This window comes from Propithecus coquereli, unplaced genomic scaffold, assembly GCF_000956105.1.
Source record: "Propithecus coquereli isolate 6110/MARCELLA unplaced genomic scaffold, Pcoq_1.0 Scaffold125, whole genome shotgun sequence".
Lineage (NCBI taxonomy): Eukaryota > Metazoa > Chordata > Mammalia > Primates > Indriidae > Propithecus > Propithecus coquereli.
The window spans coordinates 6,374,905-6,398,807 of NW_012136636.1; the positions used below are offsets into that span (position 1 = coordinate 6,374,905).

The window sequence follows — 23,903 nt, forward strand, 5'->3', positions numbered from 1 at the left end:
ATTATATTAAAGATAATACATGTTTAAAAATTAAATCTGCCAAACCCGGACCACCCTGGAATTCCTAGCATGCCTACATGAATTTTTGGTTAAAGAAATGCAAGCCCAAGATTAAGGATAGCAGAGACATTTGAGCTTGTAAATAGGATAAAAGGCTTTTGCAATTTGAAGTACCTACATAAACATCTACATAGAGAAGATTAAACAAGTCTGTTCAAGGTAAAAAGAGATATTCACCCCCCTTCCCCAACCCCTTCCCTCCCACCCACCCCCACTACGCAATACAGTTGATGATTTTCAAAAGTAGGTTGCTTCAGTTACATATAATAATTATTATTTATTAGTCCGTCTTCGAAGTCCAATCCCAAATTTCACTCCCGTTGAGAAACGTCAGTCCCACGCTGGGCTCTGTGTGTAGTAAACATCGCAGGTACCTGGATTGGAGTCCGACAAGCAGCTGTCTACTTGAACCAGTTCGATAAGGCCGACGACCACACTCAGACAGAGGAGCAGAGGTGCACAGGAGTCCCGCGGTGCCCCGACCACGCATATCCGGCTTTACCTTGAACTGAGGTAGGACTGTGGTAGTCTTGAGGGTAAGTACATACCAGATTTTACCACTTGACTGGGTATTGGTAGAATCTCCTAGCATGCTGAGGGATACATTTGCTTTGCCAAAGTGAAAGTAAGAAGAAATGAAGACACTGCCCACAATTTAAGGAGGCCAATGAAAACATCCAATTTTCTTGAGAATGACTTCTTCAGCTAATTTTGTTAAAAAAACAAAACAACACACAAACACAATGATGAATGCCCCATATTGGAACAAGTGAAAGAGGCAGGTGACCCTGCCTGGTTGGTTCCTTGTCTAGCATGGCCCACAGGTTTCCAAACGCAGGAATTGCTCAGAGCCAAAAGAAAAACTGTAAGCAGCTTCAGATTGAAAAATATGCTGAGCATCTTCTTTTAACGATGTTCTCTGATGTGTGACCTCATGGTGATAAAGCCAGACGTATCTTCACTCTGAAAAAGAAAGGAGGGAAGTGAGCAGAGACTCACGAGAGCAGGGCACTCTCTGGAGCTCTAGAAAAAGCCCCTCGTAACCCACTTTTACCATCCGTGTCATCTTCACAAAATTATGCACTATGAGAAACAAACACAGTTTCATTCTGTTTTCCAGAAACAAGTTCAACGGGTAAACTCTGATTTGGTTTTCCTGGAAGCAGAGCTATCAGGTTCATAGTGGGTTGTCTATAGAGCGAGGTTCATATTTTCAAGTTAGGGAAAATAGTCACACATGCTTTTGTGAATCATTCTGTCGAAGGAGATAGAACAGACACAGAGGTGTGATGCTAGCCTTCAAACTGAGCACCTGTGCAACCTGGGACTACCCCTCGAGCTCCCCAGTCTTGGCTCTTCGTGTGTTGTGTGCAGTAAACGCGAACCATTGCCTCCCCCTGTCCCAGCTGCCGGAAAGATGACAAACCAGGAGGTGTGTTAAAATGCTCTGTCGACGTGTCTTTTTTCTATAAATGTGTATTATATTATGAACACAGGAGAACTAACGAGTCTACACTTCTGCCCTCAGAAAACTTTCGATTGCATAATCTACCTTCTTTTTGAAAGTACCCAGGGTGGTAAAAGCTCACTGTGGTGCCATGTTTGTTGGGGTCACATACCCCTCAACATGAGGAAGGATTTCCTCTTGTCTGCCCAACTTTCATATGTTCCACTTTCAATAATTTACCATGTCGCTGTGCAAAAGGATCAAACTGCTCAAGCTTCTTTAACCTCACTTTCTAACATTTTAAGCATATTTTTACTTGATACACTCCGTCTTCAAGGGATAGAACTTGAAAGATTTTGACATTTCATAGCATGTTGCTTTTTTTTTTTTTTTTTAAAGCTTCTTGACTTTTTAACCCAAGTGGCATATTGTTAATTGTCACCACTCACCACCATGATCGCTACTCAGTCACACGTGTGCACTGGAGTGTCATGCCTTGTTTTAGATTTTCTTCCTTTACGGTTATACTTACACAAACTGCATTTCTGGAAGCCGTTCTCAAATCACTTAGAATTCTGATCCTAGACTCTCACCACACTCCCTGGTTTACTTTTTCTGAATCTAATTCTTTTCTGTCTATCTTGAGCTCAGAGGACTGATCCCAGCAAGAAAGAAACTTCCAGTGTGTCCTACAGCTGAGTGTGAGTCCCTAAAAGCCACACCCCACTACAAACTCCAGGTACTGCATCCTGTAGCCAGAAAAACAAAAGCGGCACAGACAGGGCGCTCATCAGTGTGCAACGTAAACATATCTTTCCATGCCTTATTTAAAAGTCACCTACAATATGACATTTTGAGGCAGTGCTACTTTATCTTTTTGTTTTTTTAAAAACCTTTATGTCTTTTAAAAATGTAACAGGTAAACAATGTGCTGCCAATGAACCTTAACAGGAAACAGGGCCCGAAATTTCCTCCTAAGAAAAGAGCTGTCCTCCAGCTATTTCACTCATTATTGTTGTGATTTTTAATCACAAGAGATTACAGTGAGAAAATCTAATTGTTTGCATCCCTTAAAAAACAGGGATTTGCTAAAATCCACCTAGACTTGTGTTTTTCCCTAAAATGAGCTTGCATTTCGTCACTCAGGCCCTAATTATGAGATGAATCCCGTGCCCACCCCAGAGCAGGTGACCAAGAAAGACCCTGTGAATCCACTTACAGAAAGATATCTAATCAAAGCTTATTTTATTTTTACACTGACAATTAGCTAAATGTGGGTAAATTGTCTCATGCTAACCCTAAGTCCATTATCTTGAAAACAGCCAAGCAAGTAAGTTCTTCAACTTCTTAAACTTATATACTTGTCATATAAATGGTGGGTTAATTATTGCTGGAAAAAAATTACTTTCCACTTTCACTTACAAATTCATGAGGCCACTGACGTTTTCACTGTTTTTAAGGATGCTTATTGCTGTGAAACCCAACTCTTATCATTAGATCTCTGTGAGCTCTAATTAAATAGAACATGTAATTTTATTTTTTGAAGTACAATGCAGTTATCAAAATCTTAATTTCTAAGCATGAGCATTATGCAAGAATATAGCTGATAAACGGCAAGGAAATAATTCATCCATGCATTTATTCATGCAATGACCTTTCAGCAATTTTCTTGTTTAATTCGACTCCGGTGCGCAGCCTCACTGATGACTTGGGGGAAGAAGGCTGACCAAAAAGGGAAAAAAAAGGTGTTATTACAGGAAGATTAATCTGCTCATGGAGAACTGGAAGGATGCAAGAAGGCCTAGCTAAGGAGGACCAGACACAAGATGACCACCGGCTCAGAGACAGGGGTGTGGGCGTCAGCCGTGCAGTGTTTCAAATACATTTACATGCACACATGTACACTAAAGCAAACACATGTGGATGTAACTTGGCTCCTGTTAGGTTAAAATAAACAGCTGCTTTCTAAGGATACCTCCTGTCATGTAAAGGGAGAGACCTGAGGCCTCTAGGTCCCCTCGTGGACCAGGGGACTTTGGTTCACACTGCTCAGCAGCCTGCCACCCACAGACCTGCTGGTTTACCACCGGCTGGCTTAGGAACCCTCCCCTTGACGGCTGCAGCTGATTTGGGGTGACACGTTGAGATGCTTGGAAGTATCCGAACAAATGTAAACAGGATTAGCCACCAGAAACAATCCTTTGTTGAGGTGCAAAAGAAAGGAAGCAAGGAAAAGGCTGGCAGTACCCCTCAAATTGGATCCAGATGACTCGACTTGTCCAGCCACAGCAAAAGGATTTGGATAAAATGGAGACCTAAGAAACATAAACACTCCCTGAGAATGCATGTTCTGAAAACCTAACCACGATTTTCTTCATTTCTATCTCCTTTTTCCAACGTGAGCTGGTGGCAGACTCTCTGTCCCACATGCTGGTAAGGGCCTGAGCTAGCCTTGGCAAGGCGGGGACAGGCCTGGGGAAAGACGCCTGCCACAAAATGATCTGCACGTGCGGTCACTCACACGGGCACTCCGCAGTCCAGACACAGCACTCAGACACCAAGCACCAAGAGGCGGTGCCCCAGGCTGACGCCTGCCACAGAAGCGCTGTGCCCGCCACCCACGTGACAACCACTCAGCCATCACGCCCTGGCCCTAGGAAGAAGGAAGAGAGGCAAGAGATGGAAAATACTCTTGCTGATTTGAACCCAGGAAGGAGAAAGCACCTGTGCCTTTTTATTTATTTACTTTTAAAGTGAGTTAAATTGGCTGGTTCTCTTATGCAGGGAGAACTTGCCTCTGCTCTGTCTGTGGAGCAGACTTTCTAACTTTCTATAGTTTCTGAATAAATCTCGATTTCACTTTAGGAAAAAAAAAAGTAAGTTAAGTTATCCTTCCCCCTGAAAATTAGTCTGGTTCATCCAGACTGGAAAAAAAGAAAACATTTTCTAACATTGCTAATCTGACATTCTCAACCTTTAAATACTTATGCTTCCTAAAGACGAGATTCCAGCAAAATTTGTTTATTTTATTATCTATGTTAATTTTACTAGAAGCGAAGAGCAAATTAATGTTACGGCCACTCTACTCAGAATATTCATTAAGAAGACAGACATTCTTTGACCTCATCAAGTACAACAGCAAAACAAACGAAAACACTAAGAATCATGTTGCTCATGAACACAACTGCAGAACATATACCAATCCTGCTTCTAGAGACAATGTATATAAAAAATGTAAATGCACTGATGCTTATTGAATTTGTCATATAACTACACACTGTACTACTCTGTCCCTCAGACATTACTTTGTAAAGAAATCCATTCACAGAAGTATCCATCTAGAGTTACTTGAGTAAAAAACAAAACAAAACAAAAAACCAACCAAACAAAAAACTTTTGCAGAGATGAAAGTCGTTCCAGATGACATGTCATGCAGTCTAGCCATTCCTCATCTTCTTTCTGCTGTCACTTGTGACAGATGACATTCATATGTGGGATATAGTCCCGTGTGCCAGTAATCATAACTCCCTGCAGACTAGCTATAATTCCACCCCTTTTCTCTTCCACTTAAAAGAGCAATCAGAATGCAAATGAGCAAGAGTGCTGTCAGTAAAGACCCCACCTTCAATCTGCTCGATTTCACCCCCAGAGAGAGAGAGAGAGAGAAGAAAGAAGGAAGAGAGAGAAAGAAAAAGAAAAAGAAAATCAGATTAACTTTGTTATTAGAACAAGTAGGAAAGCTGCCCTGTGATATATGGGATGAACGGCAAAACGCTGACAAGTCACAGCACCAGTGAGCCGGGCACCATTTTACAATTACATTAAAGAAAACCGAAGTGAGCATCGAGCCTGAAATGTGTCAGAAATAAATAAGGTAAATTTGGCCCACCAAATAAAACCAGGCAGCATGTTAGATATACATTCTGACTCACCATGACTATTTCTTTATGATTTCTCATGAGAATCTGGGTTTGGACTTGTGTGACTTCAGGGTCATATTTCAGTGTTCAGAATCCAGCACATACACCTGAGTCATGGCAACTGTGCCCAGGAAGGCCCTGGTTCTCTCCACAGAGAGCCTTCTGGGCTCCCTGCAGAGCACCGGGACACAGTCAGGACACCGGGCCTCACAGGCCTTTGGTGAACACCACTGTATCGCCCAAAGAGCAAATTCATCGAGTAGGTAAACATACTTTAACATTTTCAGTCATAACTGAATTAGGACTATTACAAATATTGACTTGCATAACAAAATGAAACAATTTGTTTTTTTAAAATTAAAATTTGTATTTCCAGTAGTAAACATGATTAAGAAAGAAATGAACCCTCTGGTGAGTTCAAACATACCTTTCAGGCACATCCTAGCACCCAGTTTAAACCTTTTATGTTAAACATAGAATTACAAGGGAAAATGAACTTTTCAGTTGCAGGAGAAATTCCTAGAAAAATAAACCTGATAATTTAGTATCTCCTTACTTTACTAAAAGCAAAACACTCTAAGACTACAAAAAAAAAGTAAGGTTGGGTGTGATAACAAACACACCAGAGATTCTAAGAAAAACAGTTACTTGAACTTTCCTTTTAAATTGAAAAAAAAAAGTCACTTAAAAGGAAAATATGGAAGAATAAGTTCCCTATGACAAATGGGGGCTATAATTTGCTTTCCAACCCTAGCTTGAGAAAGATTTAGAACTTTCTTTTATATGAGCTCATCACTTCTACCGACAATTAAAATCATTTCATTTTGAATATGCTTGTTACTAAAGAAATTCCCTAGTATCAAGTTGTAACTTGATGTTAATGACACAATACGGAATGGCATGAGACAATCTAGTTGTCTCACAGGCTGGGGTTAATAAAAGGTATCTTTCCTCCTCTAACTCCCGTTTAATCCTTCACATAAGACCTCATCTTAACCACCCAAAGACTAGCAATCAGGCCTCCCAAACTTTTAACCACTGCACTTCAAATTTCCTCTACACATTCAAAGTTTCATACACAGGAACCCATATTAATGTCACAGTGCATATCCTCAGCAGATGTCACAGCACAATACTGAAGTGGTTGTTTCTTTTCTGGGTTTGTTGTTAAAAACCCTGACACGTGCATCATGTGAGCTATTCTTCCATGGGAAGAGTGTCCCGCCATGCCTGTACCTGCGGCACGCAACGCGTATGAGAAACGGCATCTGCTACTCCCCAGTACCAACACCTGAGGGACAAAATGCCTCCTCGACTGCGGGGGGCCATTCCTCTCACATTATGAAATGCTCCATCTTTTCTGGTTAAAAACCAGATGAGGAAGCGTAAGTGACTTGCTGATGCCTCCTCGCTGGTCAGTGCAAGGGCAGAGGCCTCAACTTCTCCCAGAAAAACTTCCTCTCTGCTCCCCTTTGGCCAGGAGGAGACGGTGAGAGCAGGCAGTGAAGACACCTGTCATCTGGGGCCCAGAGTGTGAACTTCCACACTGTACCACCAGCTCTTTAGAAAACTCCCCTCACAGGGCCTTAAATACCATACTAGTATTTAACACAATTTCATAAATGATCCTCATGGATCTGCCTCCCTTGCCAGATGACTTACCCACGGGACTGTCCCCAGCACCCAACACCACGCTGACCAGGTCTTTAATAAAGCTTGGGGAATTAAATTGAACCAAAAACCCCATGTGGTTTGTGCCATTTCTCAAAGGCAGAAAAGTCAAATAAAATTTTCTAAAGGAGAACAAAGCTTGAGGACTGTGTACGACCCAGAAGCAAAGAAAACCTTTTCCAGCTCACATGAGAGTGACATTCTAAAGCAGAGCTCAGTAAAGTATGGCCAAATCTGGCCTGTTGCCTGTCTCTGTAAATAAAGTTTTATTAGGACGGGGCCGTGCTCACTCATTTCCACACGGCTATTTTCACACCATCAGCAGAGTGGCCCAGCTGTGACAAAGTCTGCCGGGCAGTGAGGCCTAAATTTTCACCACCTGACTCTTCACAGAAGGACATGCCAGTCCTTCTGCTAGGACACCCATGAACATGGCAATCTTTACTAAGGGAGACAATCAGAAGTAATTAAGACGGACAAATTTGTCAAAACAACACCACATATTTCCACCTGTTTGTTACACCTGGAAACTAATTGATACCCCTTTGAAAATTATCTGCAAGGTTACGTACTTCAGAAATGCAATACTATCTACTAAAACCCACGCTATCCTGTTACAGACCCCACTGAAAATGAGGACGCAAGTCATAAAATCATTTATGATGCCAGCACACTTTTCCAATTAATTTCTCTTAGCTATGGCTCTTCTACTTGGCTTTTCATGCATAACACAAAAGTACAGAATAAATGTAATTATTACTAAATACATTTTACACTAGTACTCTCAACTTTAACAGAGGTAAGGAAAAGTTGTACACATTACATCTGCAATTCACAAAGGGTCCAAATCTTTTCTCTTTCTTGGATCATTTGAGAATGTGAATATAAGCATTACGCTTCTGCCCTAATAAGAATATTTGGGCCAAGTGATATTACTTGCATTAAAACTGCAAATATCCAATGAACAGTGTAATTCTTTTCTCAGATTAAACACGTTTGTGTATATAGGATCTTTTTACTGAGGTAAAAATGTATTTTATGTACACTATAGAAATGTTTATATTATTTATCTGTGAAGTTATAAAACACAATTATTATGTTTTGCCTATCAAATTAAGGGAATGTGGAATAACAGTTCATAATATATTCATCTCCAAATAGCCTGTTGATATATATCATTTTAACTGACCCCTTTTTTCCTTTGAATACTTAAATAACTATAGGTTAATTCTCTCCTAGTCTATAATAGCTGTATAAATTCGGATTTAAGCTTTGTCTCTTCAGGGGAAGAATATATGTAATTTAAAAGCCTTTATGCGAATGAGCACACAGCCTTTAACTGTAAGAGGTCTACTTGTAAGTCAAGGCTGAAGGGTCAAACCCACTTAGTAACCAAAGTGCACGCTGTCTTTGCACAGGTTGGAGTTTCCATTCCCGTAATTAACCATCTCAAAAACATGCTGCCATTCCCTGGGAGCTCAGGGATGGCACTGTGCAACCATCTCTGTGCCTCAAAACCACAAGCCATCCCCACCTGCATTGACACGATGCAGGTGTAGAAGGAAGAGTGGCCGCACCAGAGTCACGATCCTAGGGCTGCTGGCCGGAGACCACCATTGTCCAGCTCTGCTGCCACTTATGAACACAAGGACATTATCTCTCTTGCCCTACACTCCCCAGAGGGGTCACAGTGAAACTATCAAATGAGATCTTATGTACAGAATGTATAATTAATACAAAAAAAATATATGTACAGATTATTTTCATTCATAGAGAAGCACATGCTACTAGTATGACTCACATCTTGTGGCTGGACTGCCTTTGCTTTCTTTGTGCGTCTTCAAATAATGTATACATGTAAGCACTTGCCGTGTTTTGAACTACAGACTTCTTCAAACCAGGCAGCCTGAGCTGCGGGCAAAGACGGGCTCCTCCCACCCCCCTTTTCTGGCTCGTTCAACAGTATATCCATGAATGACATCACGAACAACTGCAACTTCAGGCAGCAAATAAACAACTGATGAATGCACAAAAACAATGGCCAACAGCTCCCGGAATAAAATGAATAAACTTGTTTTAATTGGATAGAAGCAGAACAGAAGTAGAATTGTTTTTCTGGGGTAACTCTAGGCCATTTAAAGCTAATAGTTCTCACACGCCGCAAAGAGCACCTCTGCTTAGCTGCTTTCTTCCTGCCCTGTGGACGGGACAAAAAGCCCAGAAAAAGGCTGCCAGCGTCCCCATGTAGGCAGCTGCCTAGCAGAGAACGCAGGGACCCCTCTCCATGTCACTCGTGCCGAGTGAGTACAGTGGGTCGCCGACAGGCTGGGCTCTGGCGAGTCCAGGCTGGGGGAACAGCATTTCCTTTCTCTCTGGTTTATATAAAAAGGTGCACTAAAATGTACGTCGACATTTAAATTCCTCTGCCACTGATGAGAGAGATTCACATACAAATGAAGCACTATTTATTGAAATTTCAGTAATGAAAAATGGGAAGTGCCACGTTACCAACTATGTAAAGTTCATTTACTCAAAAAGAAAAGAGAATAGGGAAGTGGAGACCAGAAATCCACCTCGGTGTGTCCTCCTCCCCTCCCCCACCCATGCTGGTTCTGCCGCCAGCGTCAGGTGACCAGTGGGCACTCACACAGTGCACAAGTCATATTAAGTTACCGTACATGCCCTTTCAGCCCAAATGCCAAAGTGTCTATAATGTTACTCATTGAACTGAAGTCTAAGCAGAGTAAACTTTCTGAAGAATAAATTCTTTAGCCTTGGCAGAGCTTAAAATGGCAAGGATCTTGAAGACATTTTCAAATGCTCATAGGCTGGGAGGAGTTTCACACACCGGGGACCCAAATCCCAGGATGCCTGGGTCAGGGAACGGCCTCAGACATTGCAAAGGCTCCTCGGGAAATTTAGATGAGCAGGCAGGCTGGAAGCCACGGACCCCAGCCCCTCCTGCAGGGTCCAGCAGGCTGCGATGACTTGCCCAGGTGACCAGCTATTAGGTTCAGAGTCAGGACAAGCCCCCTGCTCCTGCCTCTCAGGCCCAGGGACACAGGCCGGAGACCCTGCAGGGCTGAGTGCACAGCCACACTGTCTGGGAGGGACACTCCGGAGCAGGAGGAGACTTGGGCACAGACACGCCTCCCACCTTTCCTCTTCACCAGCAAGAAGGAAGCTCTGAGAAAGAACAAAATACCTACAACTTAAAGATACAATTTCCCAAACTGCTGTGGGAAGGGGACAAATGATCAATTACTTATAAAGAAAGCATTTCTTATTTTAAAAGCAAGTTGGACTGTGAGAGATTTACACAGGCACATTTCCAGCTTTCTCAAAGCTGTGTATGAGTCCTTGAAGACTTTTAAGAATGGATCTCAGACAGATGTACCTTTCTAACCACCTCGTTAGTAATCAAAGTGACAAAATTCAGGATCCAGCAGATGTACACTTAATATACAATAATTATAGCCTATATATTGCAAACTTTATAAATTCTCTTCCAGGAAAGTATCACTCAGTAATATTTCATCCCAGGAAATCAATCTGACCATTTAAAAATTAACAGTTGTATAATTTTGTCATACTCAGTATATATGAACGCATATAAAATAATTGTTATTTTCCCAATTTTCCTTAGAGAAGAGGCCATTTTACAATTTCTACTCCAAAGGAACAACATACAGTTGACACAAATAACTAAAGGATGAGGTCCTCATTCTTATCTTACCCAAATAGATAAATTTTAAGGCATTTTATGTATACCATCACTTTTCTACATATTTCAGAAAGACTAAGTCAAATTCAGCCTAAATTCTAAAGATAGACCTAAACACTCTACAAATTTTTAAAATTATGCAAGCTACAAATAACTGTGCACAGTTGGCTGGAGTCCCTTTAATAAACGTGCGTTTTCCATACCAACAGGCTAAGAAGACATCAGGGTCCTCTGACACAGGGGGCCCTAGTGTCCTCTAGTTTTGACACCCTGGGCTCTAAATTCACTCCATTAGCATTTTCCTGGTAAGCCAGAATTTCTATGAACCATATGGAATGATAAATTATCTGTAAATTTGCTACTTTCTATCATGTTAGTGTCCAGAGTAGCCGAAGAATGAAATGGGTTTGTTTCACAAGCCTGCAATCAGCAGCCTACAGTGCAGCGACTGCACTGGGGGCCCGGCCCCAAGGGGAGTTCAGAGCAAGCAGATTCAGCTGACGTTGGCTGGAGGCGGAGAGGCTTTCTTTTTTAATGAAGGCACTGTGTTGCCTGGAAGATATAGACTCAGGCGGCGACAGGCCTACCAGGAACACATCTCTCTCTCTAGACTGGGGAAGGTTCCTCCAACAGCAGGGGCCAGGCCCATGGCTGGGCAGGCACACTGCTCATCGTCTCTGGGCCTCAGGTTTTTCATTAAAAAAAAAAAAAAAAGGGTAACAACAAGAACCTATCCTTTTAAATGTTTTATAAACTATAAGGTGCTATATACATATAAGTTTTTAGCATAAAGCATGTCATTCCTGAACTCCTGTACTTTTATTTTGCTGTTTATCTCGTAAACATGTCCCAGTGGTTTCTCCAGCCTCAGTGACATCTCAGTGTCGTCACTCCACTGGAACACTTCCAGGTCTTTTCAAATTTTATACACTACTTTGAGAAAGAAATTCAAGAGTTGACATATACCTGACCAAGTAAAAAATACCATCCTTGGATACCACGAACATTACAGCAGAATTAGATAGCTCTAGCATAAAAGTTTTTAAATGCTCCACATATTGTTCCCTAGAGACTATATTTTCCTTGCACACCATTCAACATGAACTAAAGTCTACAGGACAGCTGGCCAGGCCCAATGCACCCCGGTCCCTCATTACCTCTTTCCTTCAGCTGCTACTCTCACCCTAACCACTCTCTGTCAGCCACACTGCGCTCCTTATTCTGAACACCCCAGGCAATTCCTGCCCCAGGGCCTTTGCACTGCTGTTTATCCTCTTTGCCTATTTGGATTCTCCCCATTGCTTCCTCCCACCTTCAGGCTGTGTGGCTCAAATGTCACCTTTCCCTCTCCCCATCTCTGCTTCATCTTCTAGAGCATTTGGCACCACCTACAATTCTTCGTGTCCTGAACGCACATCACAATTAAGTTTATTGCCTAGGTTTCAAAAGCAGAAAGCTTACTGAAGACTTACTACCTTCTGTTTTTCTTTTTAGCTTGAAAAACCAAACCCTTTTCTTTCTAGCCTGTCCTTTAATATTGTTCAAATGGAAGAAATATTTCTGAAGTATTCCACATGGAATAATCATTGTCTTTGTAATGAAAAAAAGAAGTTGGAATTTAACAAGTGTCTAAATTTAAACATTAAAGTGAGATCTCATCCTTTCTGCCACCATCTCTCCTGCCCCCCGACTTTCCACCTTCCTCAAGCAGCCTGTAAGTGAAGTTCCTGTCGTTTTTTTATTTTGCTTATTGTTTTTTTCCGGAAAGAAGAGTAAAAAGTGGTGAAAGGTAACTACGACAGGAAACTCACCTGCGACAGACTCCCACCTCAGCCTGATGGGCTGGTGACACAGAGCTGCCCGGCCAGGTGGCGTTTCCCTCCTCCACCCACCCTGGCCACCGAGGCAGATGGCAGGGGGCCGAGAGCAGAGAGTTTTCAGAGCAGCAGGCAGCACTCTGAGCGCTGGGGGGTGCCGGTGGCAGGGAAGCCTCCTTTGCACAGGAAGGTAAGGGGGCTTTCCTGGATAGGTCATGGATGTCTGTAAAAAGGATGGGATAAAGGATTTTACAAAAGGCTTCTGATACGCCTACGTATATATATAGCATGTCTGCTGGAGGTGTGTCTGGAGAAATCACCACCTTATCTGAAAGTTCCTAGGACAATGATAATTTTTAAAGCACCTTGGAAGCATAAAATTAAAAAAGAACTATGATTATATCAAGTATTGGTGGCTAATTCACAAAAAACTATTCAACTGCACCTAAATGTTTACATTTTTAGGGAAGGGCACAGTTGCAGGCAAGCAGCAGTACCAAACACCTTTTGAACGTAAACTTTCTCACAGTGTATCCAGGAAAGCAGAGGAAGCAGTCAGGAAAAGAAAGGATGAGTTCAAAAAAATAATTCCTTTCCCACTGATTAAAGAGGGGGTCTCTTTGCTAAGCAACAGTGAGGGTAAGCTGAGAAGAATCAGAAAGTGTCGGAAAAGGAGAGCAAAATCCTAACGACTGGGCAGTTTCTCGAAGACTACCATATACAGCAAAGACTGAGCACAGAAGAAATGCCAGCAGAGTTCAGAGACGAAGCTGCTGAGAGCGCACAGCAAGCTGACATCAAGGAGTTGCGCTGACAGCAAAAGCAAAGCTGTGGTTCTTCAGAGAAGAAACTTTTTCAAAAACAACACCTCATCTGATGCACCCAAGTGTGTGGAGGGGGGTGGATAGAAATGTTTGAGTGGTCCCATCAGAATTCTCTGGCAAAGACACCCACAGTCGCAGCAGGGACATCCCATTCTCTGTGGCCAAGAATGCCTGAAGGGTGGGCACCTATTGAAAGGGTCAGAGTGGCTGCCCCAAAATAGCCCTTGGTGGGATGCTGCCCAAGGTGACTACAATGGCACCTAGAGGACAGAAACCTTGTTTCATATTTCCTCTGTATCTCTCAGAACATCTACTCCTGTGTTGGCACATACTGAACTCTCAATAAATGGATTGGCTTAAAATGTCAACTGTGTTCTGCCTTTTTTGGAAATGGCTGAAGACCCAGTGAATTCTGAACTCTCCAAATGAACTGGAGGAACTCAAGAGTCACAAAGAAGAATGCTTATCACCCAAAGTTGTTCTAAGGACTTAATTAAATGCTCCATGCCAAGAAAACGTGGGTATTTCATTGCAGTGACTACTTCATTTGGAACAAGGACCACTAATAAACCAGCACTAATGATAAACTAAACCGCAAATAATAGTAAGAAGGAAAACTGAACCAAGGTGAGCTGATTCTACTGCATCCTTACAATTTTAATCTGACCCTAAATACCAAAACGTCATCATATGTGGAAGCTACACAACCTTTAAGAGAAAACTCCCACTTAAAAAACGTATCCAAATAAAATATTAACGCTTGCAAATTTACATTTATAATGGTTTTGGGCGGTTTTCATGTCTAGTATCTCTACATAGTTCATTATTAAAGTTTTAATTTTTCTTTTTTTGTTTTCTCAATCAGCTAAATCAAAGTTAGTTTTCTAAAACTGACTGCAATTAAAATAAACTTACACATCTCAATTTATAATACTCTAAAGGAAAAAGAAAGATTTTGAATTCTTGTAACAAATACACTTTGCTAAAGCCTATATAAATATATTTTCGATTGAACTGTACATTTCTTAGACGTGTACTTGACAATGTAACAAAAGTTCTTCCTAGAAGTTTCACCAAACTCATGTAACAACTGTAACTGGAAAAGGGTTTGGGTAGCTTATGGATTTGTTTTCTGTTTCAGTTCCATATGTTAAGTGTTATTTTAGGTCACTTTTATGCAGGAAGAAAAGAAAAATGAATTATCCACTATCATATGATAATAAAACAGAAGTAAATCGCTTTAGTAACTTATTTTTTAGAAAATGTACCAAGGTGTGCTGTGAAACACTGCCCACCACAATCTCCTTTTCCAGGAACTGCTGTTGTCCAGGAAGTTCAGGACTCTGCCAAGTCCACGGCACACCAGGGGCCCAGAACCTCCATTTCTGACCCCTTCAAACAAAAACAAGCTGCTCGACACACTACAGTTCATGACTTGTCTAATCCTGCTCACTGCCTGCAATTTCTAAAGCACTATTCGCATGGTCTTTAAACTTAGTAAGGATATCCTGGCCTATTTCCAAAACTTTCCTCCTCGCTTCACAAGTCTCCTCATCCGCCCATCCACTGGGGGCATCTTTAGTCCCAAACAAAGAAAGGATGGCAGAGAAGCCTCCTCCCTCCCCTGCCGCCCTGAGCCGGGCCCTGGCACGGTGGTTGGTGGCCAAGGCTGGTGTAACTCAGATGATGGGACCACGGGTGGCTTCTCACACAGAGCTGGGAGTCTATGGGATCAGATGGTCCCTGCCTTCAGTCCCCATTTCCAGTGGCTTCACGGCACTGGGCAATACAGGTGAACACGCACTCGCCAGGTCCTTGCGAGAAGGCAGCATTCACAGAAGGATTCAAACCTCGCTCTGGTTGATTTTTGAGTCTATTTATGAAGACTACCTGCACAGCACATCAGAATCTTTACTCCTGTTAGTTTTTCTAAGTTAGTTAGAAAACCCAGTACTGCAAGACAGGGCATTCTGACCTCGACTTTCTTCTTAACCTGAAAGAAGTCTCATCACGCCATTCATCCTGGATAGAAAAAGCATTCCCTACGTTGTGTGTCCCGTGAGGCAGTCTCCGACCACCAGCCTGCCGTCTGCTGGACTGCGTGCTCAGGTGTCGGGCGCTGGCTCCCAGGCTGCCACCTGCCAGGAAGGAAGCATTCCCTTCTAGGGTGCTGAAGAGACTCTCAGCTCATGCAAACAAAATACTGGGTCACCCACAGGAGCACGGAGTCACATATTCACCTACTACCTTTTTAGAAACATGGATATCTTATGAATTTTTATGCGTTTACTAATGTATTCCTTTATGCTTTTGAAAGTGAGGTTATAGTCACTTCATTGGAAAGGTGGCACCTTCTGTCAAATTAAATTTGTACGAAAACCATTTCTCTTCATATAAAAATCTCAACTCCCCAGAAGATAACCACCTAGCATCAACTGATTAGTTACTCACTGGTCCTTAGGCAAATTCTAAATTGGTTAGTTTTCAAATAAACTCATCATTACATAGGTTAATGACTCATTTCTTAGGAAACTGTTAATGTACTTATTCATAATGGGGAGTATATGATATTTCACTTGTAGAATAATGCATCTTAAAGACACATAAAGCGGCGCCTGAAAATGCCCCCTGACTCATAGTCACTGGGCCAACGGCCCAGGCTGGACCTACCTAAAAGAGCAAGGACTTAAACTTTGCCAGAGGATGGAGGTCTTTCGATTCAAATTATCCCAAGAATTTTCTTTTTTCTTTTCTTTAACAGGTAAGTACATGATCTTAAATATTTGCCAAATCTTCACTCTTCTGCCTCTTCAGGACACACTGCTGACGTGGTGGTGAGCGGCCACGTTTCCCTGATTCACAACATGCTTCCCTATTTAGGGATTCTGCATTTTCTATTTCTGGCTTCCAGGGTACCTTTTGGTCTGTGTATGAAGCAATTTACTAAAATGTCCCAATGTAAAAAGACCAACACCACTTCCACAAATGCTAAGTTGCTCTAAAGGAAACAAGCTATGTTCTGGGAGAGTTACTCACCAGCATACAAAGAATCCCTGAGACATGTTATTGTTTGTGTCACATGCTCCTATTCTTTCTTGATAATATTTACAAACTATTAAATCGGTGGCCTTGACTAAGACACCGGACCTCTCTCAGCCTCTGTTTTCACAAGCTTAAAATAAGTAAGTTACTTTATATCAATAGTTTCCAACTCTTTGCCCTCAAAATGCCCTTGTATTTTTTTTCTGATTGTCACCACACGGAGTTGAAAGAGTTACAATGTAGTTGGTGTTGGTGTGGGGAGGCATCTTATCAAGTATAACACACAGTTTGCTTTACTAAAACATATCTTACAGACAGCTGCAGGGATGTAAGTTTTCCACTTTGTAGACTAACAGAGGTCGGGGAACACAGCTGGAACCCCCAGAACAGGTGATCCACCAACAACTTGATGTCAACTCCAAAATTCAATGGCAACAGGAGAGCCTTGAAAGTAATATTAAACCCTAAGCTCTGCACACTGGCAGGTGTGAAATCTGGTAAAACAAACACACACACACACACACACACACACACACACACACACAAAGAAAACAAGGCAACAGAGGGTTGTCCTACAACGTTCCGTCTTCCTCCTTAACTGGCCCCATTTCACTTTGAATTAATACCACGTGGAAGAAAAAGGAGGGAAATTAAGTAACTGCCACCCAAGTAAAATAACAACCAATATGTTAAATATGAGAGCTGCCTATGGCAGAGTCTACAGTAAAATCCTATTTTATTAACGTATGAGTTTCCCAAACAGATGATGTTAGGTAAGTACAGAGAACTGGGCTAGGGACACAAAGGCGTTACCAGGCTGAACTTGACACTCCTCCTTGGGGCTCAGCAAGCTTGGGCAAGTCACTTGGCCACTCTGAGCTACAGATTCTTTATTCTAAAAAATGGGGTTCATGGTGGTTCTGCCTACATCATAAAATTTTTTGAAGTACTGCAAGATATCATATGTATGATGTCTTCACACTATGATGTGAAGAAAAGGACTTTTTGAATTTTACATGATTCTTTTTACCCAAAGAAGAAAGAGACATGCAATTATCTTTCAATATCGATCAGAACAAGCGTTACATTTTCATTATATCTAACTTCAACAGCATTCTTTCAAAATCATTACTTGTCCACCAAGTTGTACGACTGGTAGTTGCACTTATACGTTAGAGGCAAACGATGGACTTATTTAAGTCTATAAAATGCATAGAGATAAGTACTCTATCGTATTCATAAATATTAAAGATTATGCATTAATACGAAAGAATGAGTCATTCTTAATATAAACATATGGATTTTAAGGTAACTACTAACACCACATAATGTAATGAACTATATCATAATACTTACTTTTACACACTGAAAAAAACTGAAATTTGATACTACCCTAAAATAATTCACTCAAGTATTTGTACCAATTCCATAGGGATAAATTAAAGTAATAATAAAACCAAAATTATGCTTAAGGTTACAAAGTTTCAACATGAACAGAGAATACATCAGTAGTAGTTGAGTTTCAATTATGAAAAAAATTTACATCAAGCCTCCTGGAGCATGACTGGATGAGATATTATGGACACACACACACACACACACACACACACACACACAGAGGAATGCCAGCCCCAAATATTTGTTTCTGGAAAACCTGATACTCTTTAAAATAAATATCAAAAGTATTTATAAAGTGGAATTCATTCGATCTTTTATTTTTAAAGTATATTGTGAATCAAAATATTTGACCAAATATTCCAAATTTCAGTAAAAGCACAATAAGAAATATTTTATAAATCCTATTTACATAAATATCACATATGGCATAAGAAAACTGGGCAAAACTTAAAGACACATTTATCTGCCCAAGTTTTACAGTGTCTTTGGATATGTAACAGTGACTCTCTGCAACTTTAGTATCTTTCTACTCCAATAAAACAGAAATCAGAACCCCTAAATTGACTATTTTATCATTTGTAAACACACAGCTTATAAGTTTTAACCCAATTCTATTTCAACATTCTAATGTAATGAATTCAATTAAGCAATAAGACCTCCAAGCACAGAAGCAGCTTGCATTATGTGTACTCACGGAACAAAATGCTGGTATACAACATAAACTCCAACTCTCTCTGTTTACACTTTCGTCTATGCATTTTATTCTAGCACACAGTTAATGAAAATCTCTGCAGCTATCTTGAAAAAAACTGAATCATCAGTAGCAATCATCAATCTTAGCATTTCCTCCACCTTGAATAACTTTACCAGTTTTCTTCAGGAAAAAAAATCTACCATTAAACTCTGTCTACAGTTATCTACCTTAAATGAGTCAAAGTAACCACTGCAATCTTGAAGAACTCACTCAAACCAAGTAAAATTAACAGAGAAACAGTGTCCCCATCTAAATTTGGACAGCATTGTTTTCATAAAACCCATGACCTGACAAATAATGCATTATGCTTGCAACTGATAATTTTGGAAATTCAGAAATTTTTATTGATTTATTAAAATGCCAACATTAAAATGCCTTGCCCATCTTGTATAGAAATATACATTCTGCTCACGTCTGTACCAGCGCAATTCGACAGAGAATCCACCCCTATTATGGTTGTCTAAGTGAAGAATTGGCTGGGGGCGGGGGCGGAGCACAGCGCTTTGCTCCAGTGAGTGTTTTGCTCACTCTACTTGGCAATGCAGATAAAAGAGTCAAGTTACATTCTCCCTTAAGTTTCTAAGGTGAAAAGGGAACGCTTGATTCTGTGCTCCCCCCACCAAAAAAAACCCAAAACCAAAAAAACAAAAACAAAAACAAAAAACCCCTTTCCACTTGCCAAATCTGATACCAAAAGTTAACTAGTTCTTGGAACTATGCTTCTAAAGAAAACACATTAGTGGGAATTTTAACAGAAAACCTATTATACCCATGCTGGTAGTAATACTTTTGCAAGTTCTTCTCTTCAGAAAAAGGGCCTCATTTTAATACTAATATTTCTAAAGAAAATAAAACAGTAATTGTCTACTAAAATTCCTTTCTTGGGGGTGGAAGAACAAAAGAATCAAACATTTTGCTATCCTGTTCAACAACCACACAGCGCAGTGCTGCAGAAAATCAACCCCAAAGAATGAAAACCCAGACTAAACAATGGATTACTAAACAACTGAAAGTTTAAGGGTTCTGTCTTTCCTTTAATGCATCCGTCACTAAGAGTCAATTTTTAAAAATACATATTCTAATTATACATTTTCATCTTGCCAGCATCTCTTAATGCATAAACAAGTCATAAAAGGTAATCAAAAGTGCAGACTTAACACAGTTTCAGGATTAGGATGCTGTTCTCCTTAATTGTTATTCTACTATGTAATTTAAAACACTACTTCCTTACAACTGATAGTGATCTATGAACAAATCTGAAGTTAAATAAAGAGGAGAAAAAACAACGGTTCTTGGAGATGAGTGTGACGCTAGCAATGAGGCAGTCAAGGTGAGCATCTCCTAAGAAGGTATGGGCTCCATTTTCAGACTACTCTGAGTTGCTTTTTGACATTTAAAAGTATCCATTTACTTCACTGTCTTTCCTGTATATACTCATGGTTTCAAAATAATAAGTATCAACAGAATCACTGGATGTATTAGCACGTTCCTTTAGAAGAGCTTAAAACACTCTTGATGTTTATGATCTCATTCACCTTGCAGTGGCTGTGTGACACCAAAAGGAGAGGATTATAATTACCCCATTTTACAGACAGAGAAAGTGAGAAGGAGGGATTAAGTCGCTTGCCTATAGTCACACAATGACTCATTAAGATCAGCAACTAGAAACCTGGTTTCCTGATTCCTGGTTTAGTGTTCCACATACTATGCTTCCTTCTATGAAGTACTATTTTTGTAAAGGTTTCTCTTTCAATAAAGGAAATAGAACAAGTCATGTGACTTTCATTCACGAAAGCCTGCGTGTGTTTTCATTAGCACCTTCGTTGTCTGTCCCTGCGAACAGGGTAGGAGCAGTGCATGATATTGTCTCACTACGGCATGAGTTAGCCAACGAAAGCAAGGCAGCATGATGACAGCAAAAATAAAGGTTGTGTGGTTTGTCAAGTAATCGCAGGGGAATCCTAAAAATATGCCAATTCTCTGCTTTAAGACGTCAAAAGGCAATACTTGTAAACATAAATCGTGATTTTATTGTTCCTTTGGAAACATTTCTCTTATCTCATAATTCTTTCACCAAAGAAACAAAATTTAAATACAGATGCTTTCAGGGGTAATTCTTATCTAATCTGTTTTATACAAATATATAAACCAATTTTAGAATGAAAGTCCCACTAAAGAAGAACACTAAAATAGCATATTTTATGGTACACACCTATACTACTGACACAAAATTTTATACAGTGAATTTTAAAAAGCAGTTTTAGAGAGTAACATACTTCCAGTTCCCAAAACAACAACCAAACCCTAACAGATTGGTTAGATTTTTCTGCATACACTCACACAAAACACATGGTAAGTAACATTCTCCTGTCCCCCAATAAGAGGCATAATTTAGAGTCTGCCCTGGACTAGTAAAATATACACATCTAAGATGCACTTTTAAATTGGCCCTTGCCTTTAAGCCCAACCTCCATTCCCAATTCTACTGTAAACAACTATCACACATTGCTGGAACTTCTCTTCTCTGTTACCACTTATGCAAATACTAAACACTACCCCAGTAAGCCCAAATTACTCAGCTTCAGCATCACTAATGAAGTTTTCCCATGCGGAACATGAGGAGCCCGGTGTGGAAACACAGGCTACTTCTAAGAGCCAGGCAGGGAGGCCGGCCGACCAGAAAGTGCCTTCTCTACTTCATCTTCAAAGGAATGCTTTGCAAGTCTGACTTCTATAAATCATTCTTTCAAAGGACACGTACCTACTGTGAACTCTTTATTTATGGGCACCACAAACAAATTTCTACGTACATGTGTGAGTTAAATAAAAGTGGATGTTCATTTCGAGTTTCTAAATGTTCCCTTTCTGTTTCAACAGACCAGAATTTTCGTGCTATGTTGACTAAGATGGCACTAGTATTTCCTATTCTGCTGTTCTCTGTGTTCAACTTAGTTTACTAGAAATCCAACTTGGCAGATATTTCTTTTTTTAAAATGTGGTGTTGGCACAGTGGACTGACTACAGTCATGTATTTTGATTTAAAATTGTTCTTTTCTTTCTTAGAAGGGTGTTTACCATAATACCCACATAACAGCAGCCAAAATGATCTCTCATCTTTGTTCAGTAACCATAGAATGCACGCTGCTGTTTGGATTTCAGAATCGTGAATCCTATAGGCTGAAAGCAATTTTACACTGGTGGGAAATCTTAAACAAAAGCTAAATCAGGTCTCTAAATAAACTTACCTCTTGCAGTTCAAAATTTTCACTTGTCTGAGGTCATTATCTCATATACAATCCCGTTTCTAAATGTATCTACTTTATCAGAAAGGCTTTGATCCCCTTCAGGCCTGTAGGCGGTAACTGGGGCTTATGCTTCCTGCTACAGCAGAATTCACTCCCCGGCCCCACCTCAACCCAGTTCAGGTCTGCAACCCTGCTCCGCTGAAGGCAGAAAAAGGTGTTATGCTCTCAGGTTGCTTTTCCGATTAGAATCAGATTTGGGCAAAACGTAGTTACTTCCATGTTCACTATGGCATACCAAATAAATTTGTGTGTGTGTGCCCGTTTATTTTCCCTGCTTGTTTATACTTCTGCTGCTGTGTTTATATGGTCCATGTCTTATTCAGCAGCTAATCCTTCAACTCTCTGACACTCTAGTAATGGTGTTTAATGTAACTCCAAGCAAAGTGACCTTCAGCCCAGAGTCACTGTTGGTGGGATATATTCTGACGACTTCCAATTGATTTAATTAGATGCTGAAGCACCACACTTCTGATGATTCTCTTTTCATCTTCTAGTCTATGGTTTTAATAAAAAAAAAAGAAATAGCTTTTCCTCTGTTACCCTAGGCTAACAGGGTATTCAGCCTATAGCTATAATTTTAAATGTCGGGGACCAACAGTCCCAAGTATACTATAAAACATACTGGATTTAGATAGCATTAGACTGGTCTGTTTACTTTAAGAACAAAACGTACATGAATCTCCAAGCCACCTCGATCACCACCTTATAACCATTGCAGACTGTTTACACCTTCAGCCAGCATCTAGCACTGCATCCAAATAACACTATTTGCTACTGTATGTTTTGTGGTCCCCATAGAGCCTCTACTCTGCTAGCAACCATGCAAAGAAACAGCTACAAAATTAAAGAAACTCCCTTAAATCAAACATACAACTCCCTTTTGCCTCCCCCCCCCCCCCACTCCACACACACCATTCAAAGTTTGAGTCGGCCAGAAAGCACCACCAGCTGCCAAGTACGCACATCACTCTCTCCTCATGGATATTTGATGAGGATGGGAAGAACAATGCCGGGCACCCTCATATCCAATTGTTCTTGAAAAGAGCAGTGTTTTTGTCTTTCACTTATTTTCTCTAAAGCACTGATTCTAAATCTTGGCTGCATATTAAAATCATTTGGGCAACTCTGAAACATGCTGGTCCCTGGCCTCGGCCCATCTGATGTTTTACTTGGATGTATCTGGGGTGAGGCCCAATAGGTAATTTCTCAAACCTCCCCAGGTGACTCTCACCTGGGACAGGGTCCCCAGAGAATCGTCCCCATAATGTGGGGATTCGAGAGAAATGCACATTCTGGGCCACACCCCAGAGCTCCAGCATGGGAAAGTGTGGGAAACATAGGCCAGACATCTACGTTCTAGCCAAGCCCCAGGTGACTCCCGCGTCTGTGCAAGTCCACCACTGTGTTTAGCCTGTGTTTAAGCATGTCACCCTTCCATCCCTTTAAGAGAAAAATAATGCCTCTGATGGAAAGCTCCTACAGTTTATGTGTAAAATTGAAATGGTTAACTGTTCCCTTTAGCTGTCATCAAAATGGATGCTCACTTCTTAAAAGACTTTCAGGTCTGTTTTTACAAACCTGGAGACCCAGCAACAATCAGCTGGGGCCCTGCTCCAGGAACACCTAGAGAAGGCAGTGGCTGTGGCCTGGGGAGCAGTCAGGTCCTCCTGAGCAGAACGTCCCCAACCACCCCCTCCCCAGGACTGTGTCTCTGCCTGCTTCTGGCTGGCCTACGGGGAGAACTTGCGCCGTGTCCGCAGATGGGGAGGAAAGAGCTATGGGACACAAGTGGGCTGGGCCTAAGCAAAATCAAAGTCCATTCAACTCAAAGACTATTTGACTGTTCCTGGCAATTTCTCTGAAGGAGGAGAACATGGCACTCAAAAGTAAAACAAAACAAAACAAGAAGTCTCAGCCACATGTTGGCATTGAGGTCAAGGG

At 41.0% G+C, this 23,903-nt stretch overlaps 1 protein-coding gene across 2 annotated transcripts in view; it reads right to left on the bottom strand.

Annotated features, from left to right (window-relative positions):
- Positions 1-4: 4 nt before the first annotated feature.
- The window catches only part of IRS2 (insulin receptor substrate 2), a 28,468-nt gene continuing 4,569 nt past the window's right edge, over positions 5-23,903 (bottom strand). Inside the window, exons 2-3 of one of the 2 annotated variants that reach the window (XM_012637948.1) lie at positions 12,634-12,862; positions 5-1,023 (exon numbers count right to left, since the gene is read on the bottom strand). In XM_012637948.1, the coding sequence (XP_012493402.1) occupies positions 993-1,023; positions 12,634-12,862 (260 nt within the window). In that variant the 3' untranslated portion in view covers positions 5-992. The remainder of the gene's footprint in view (positions 1,024-12,633; positions 12,863-23,903) is intronic. The other variant, XM_012637949.1, reaches the window with a different exon arrangement.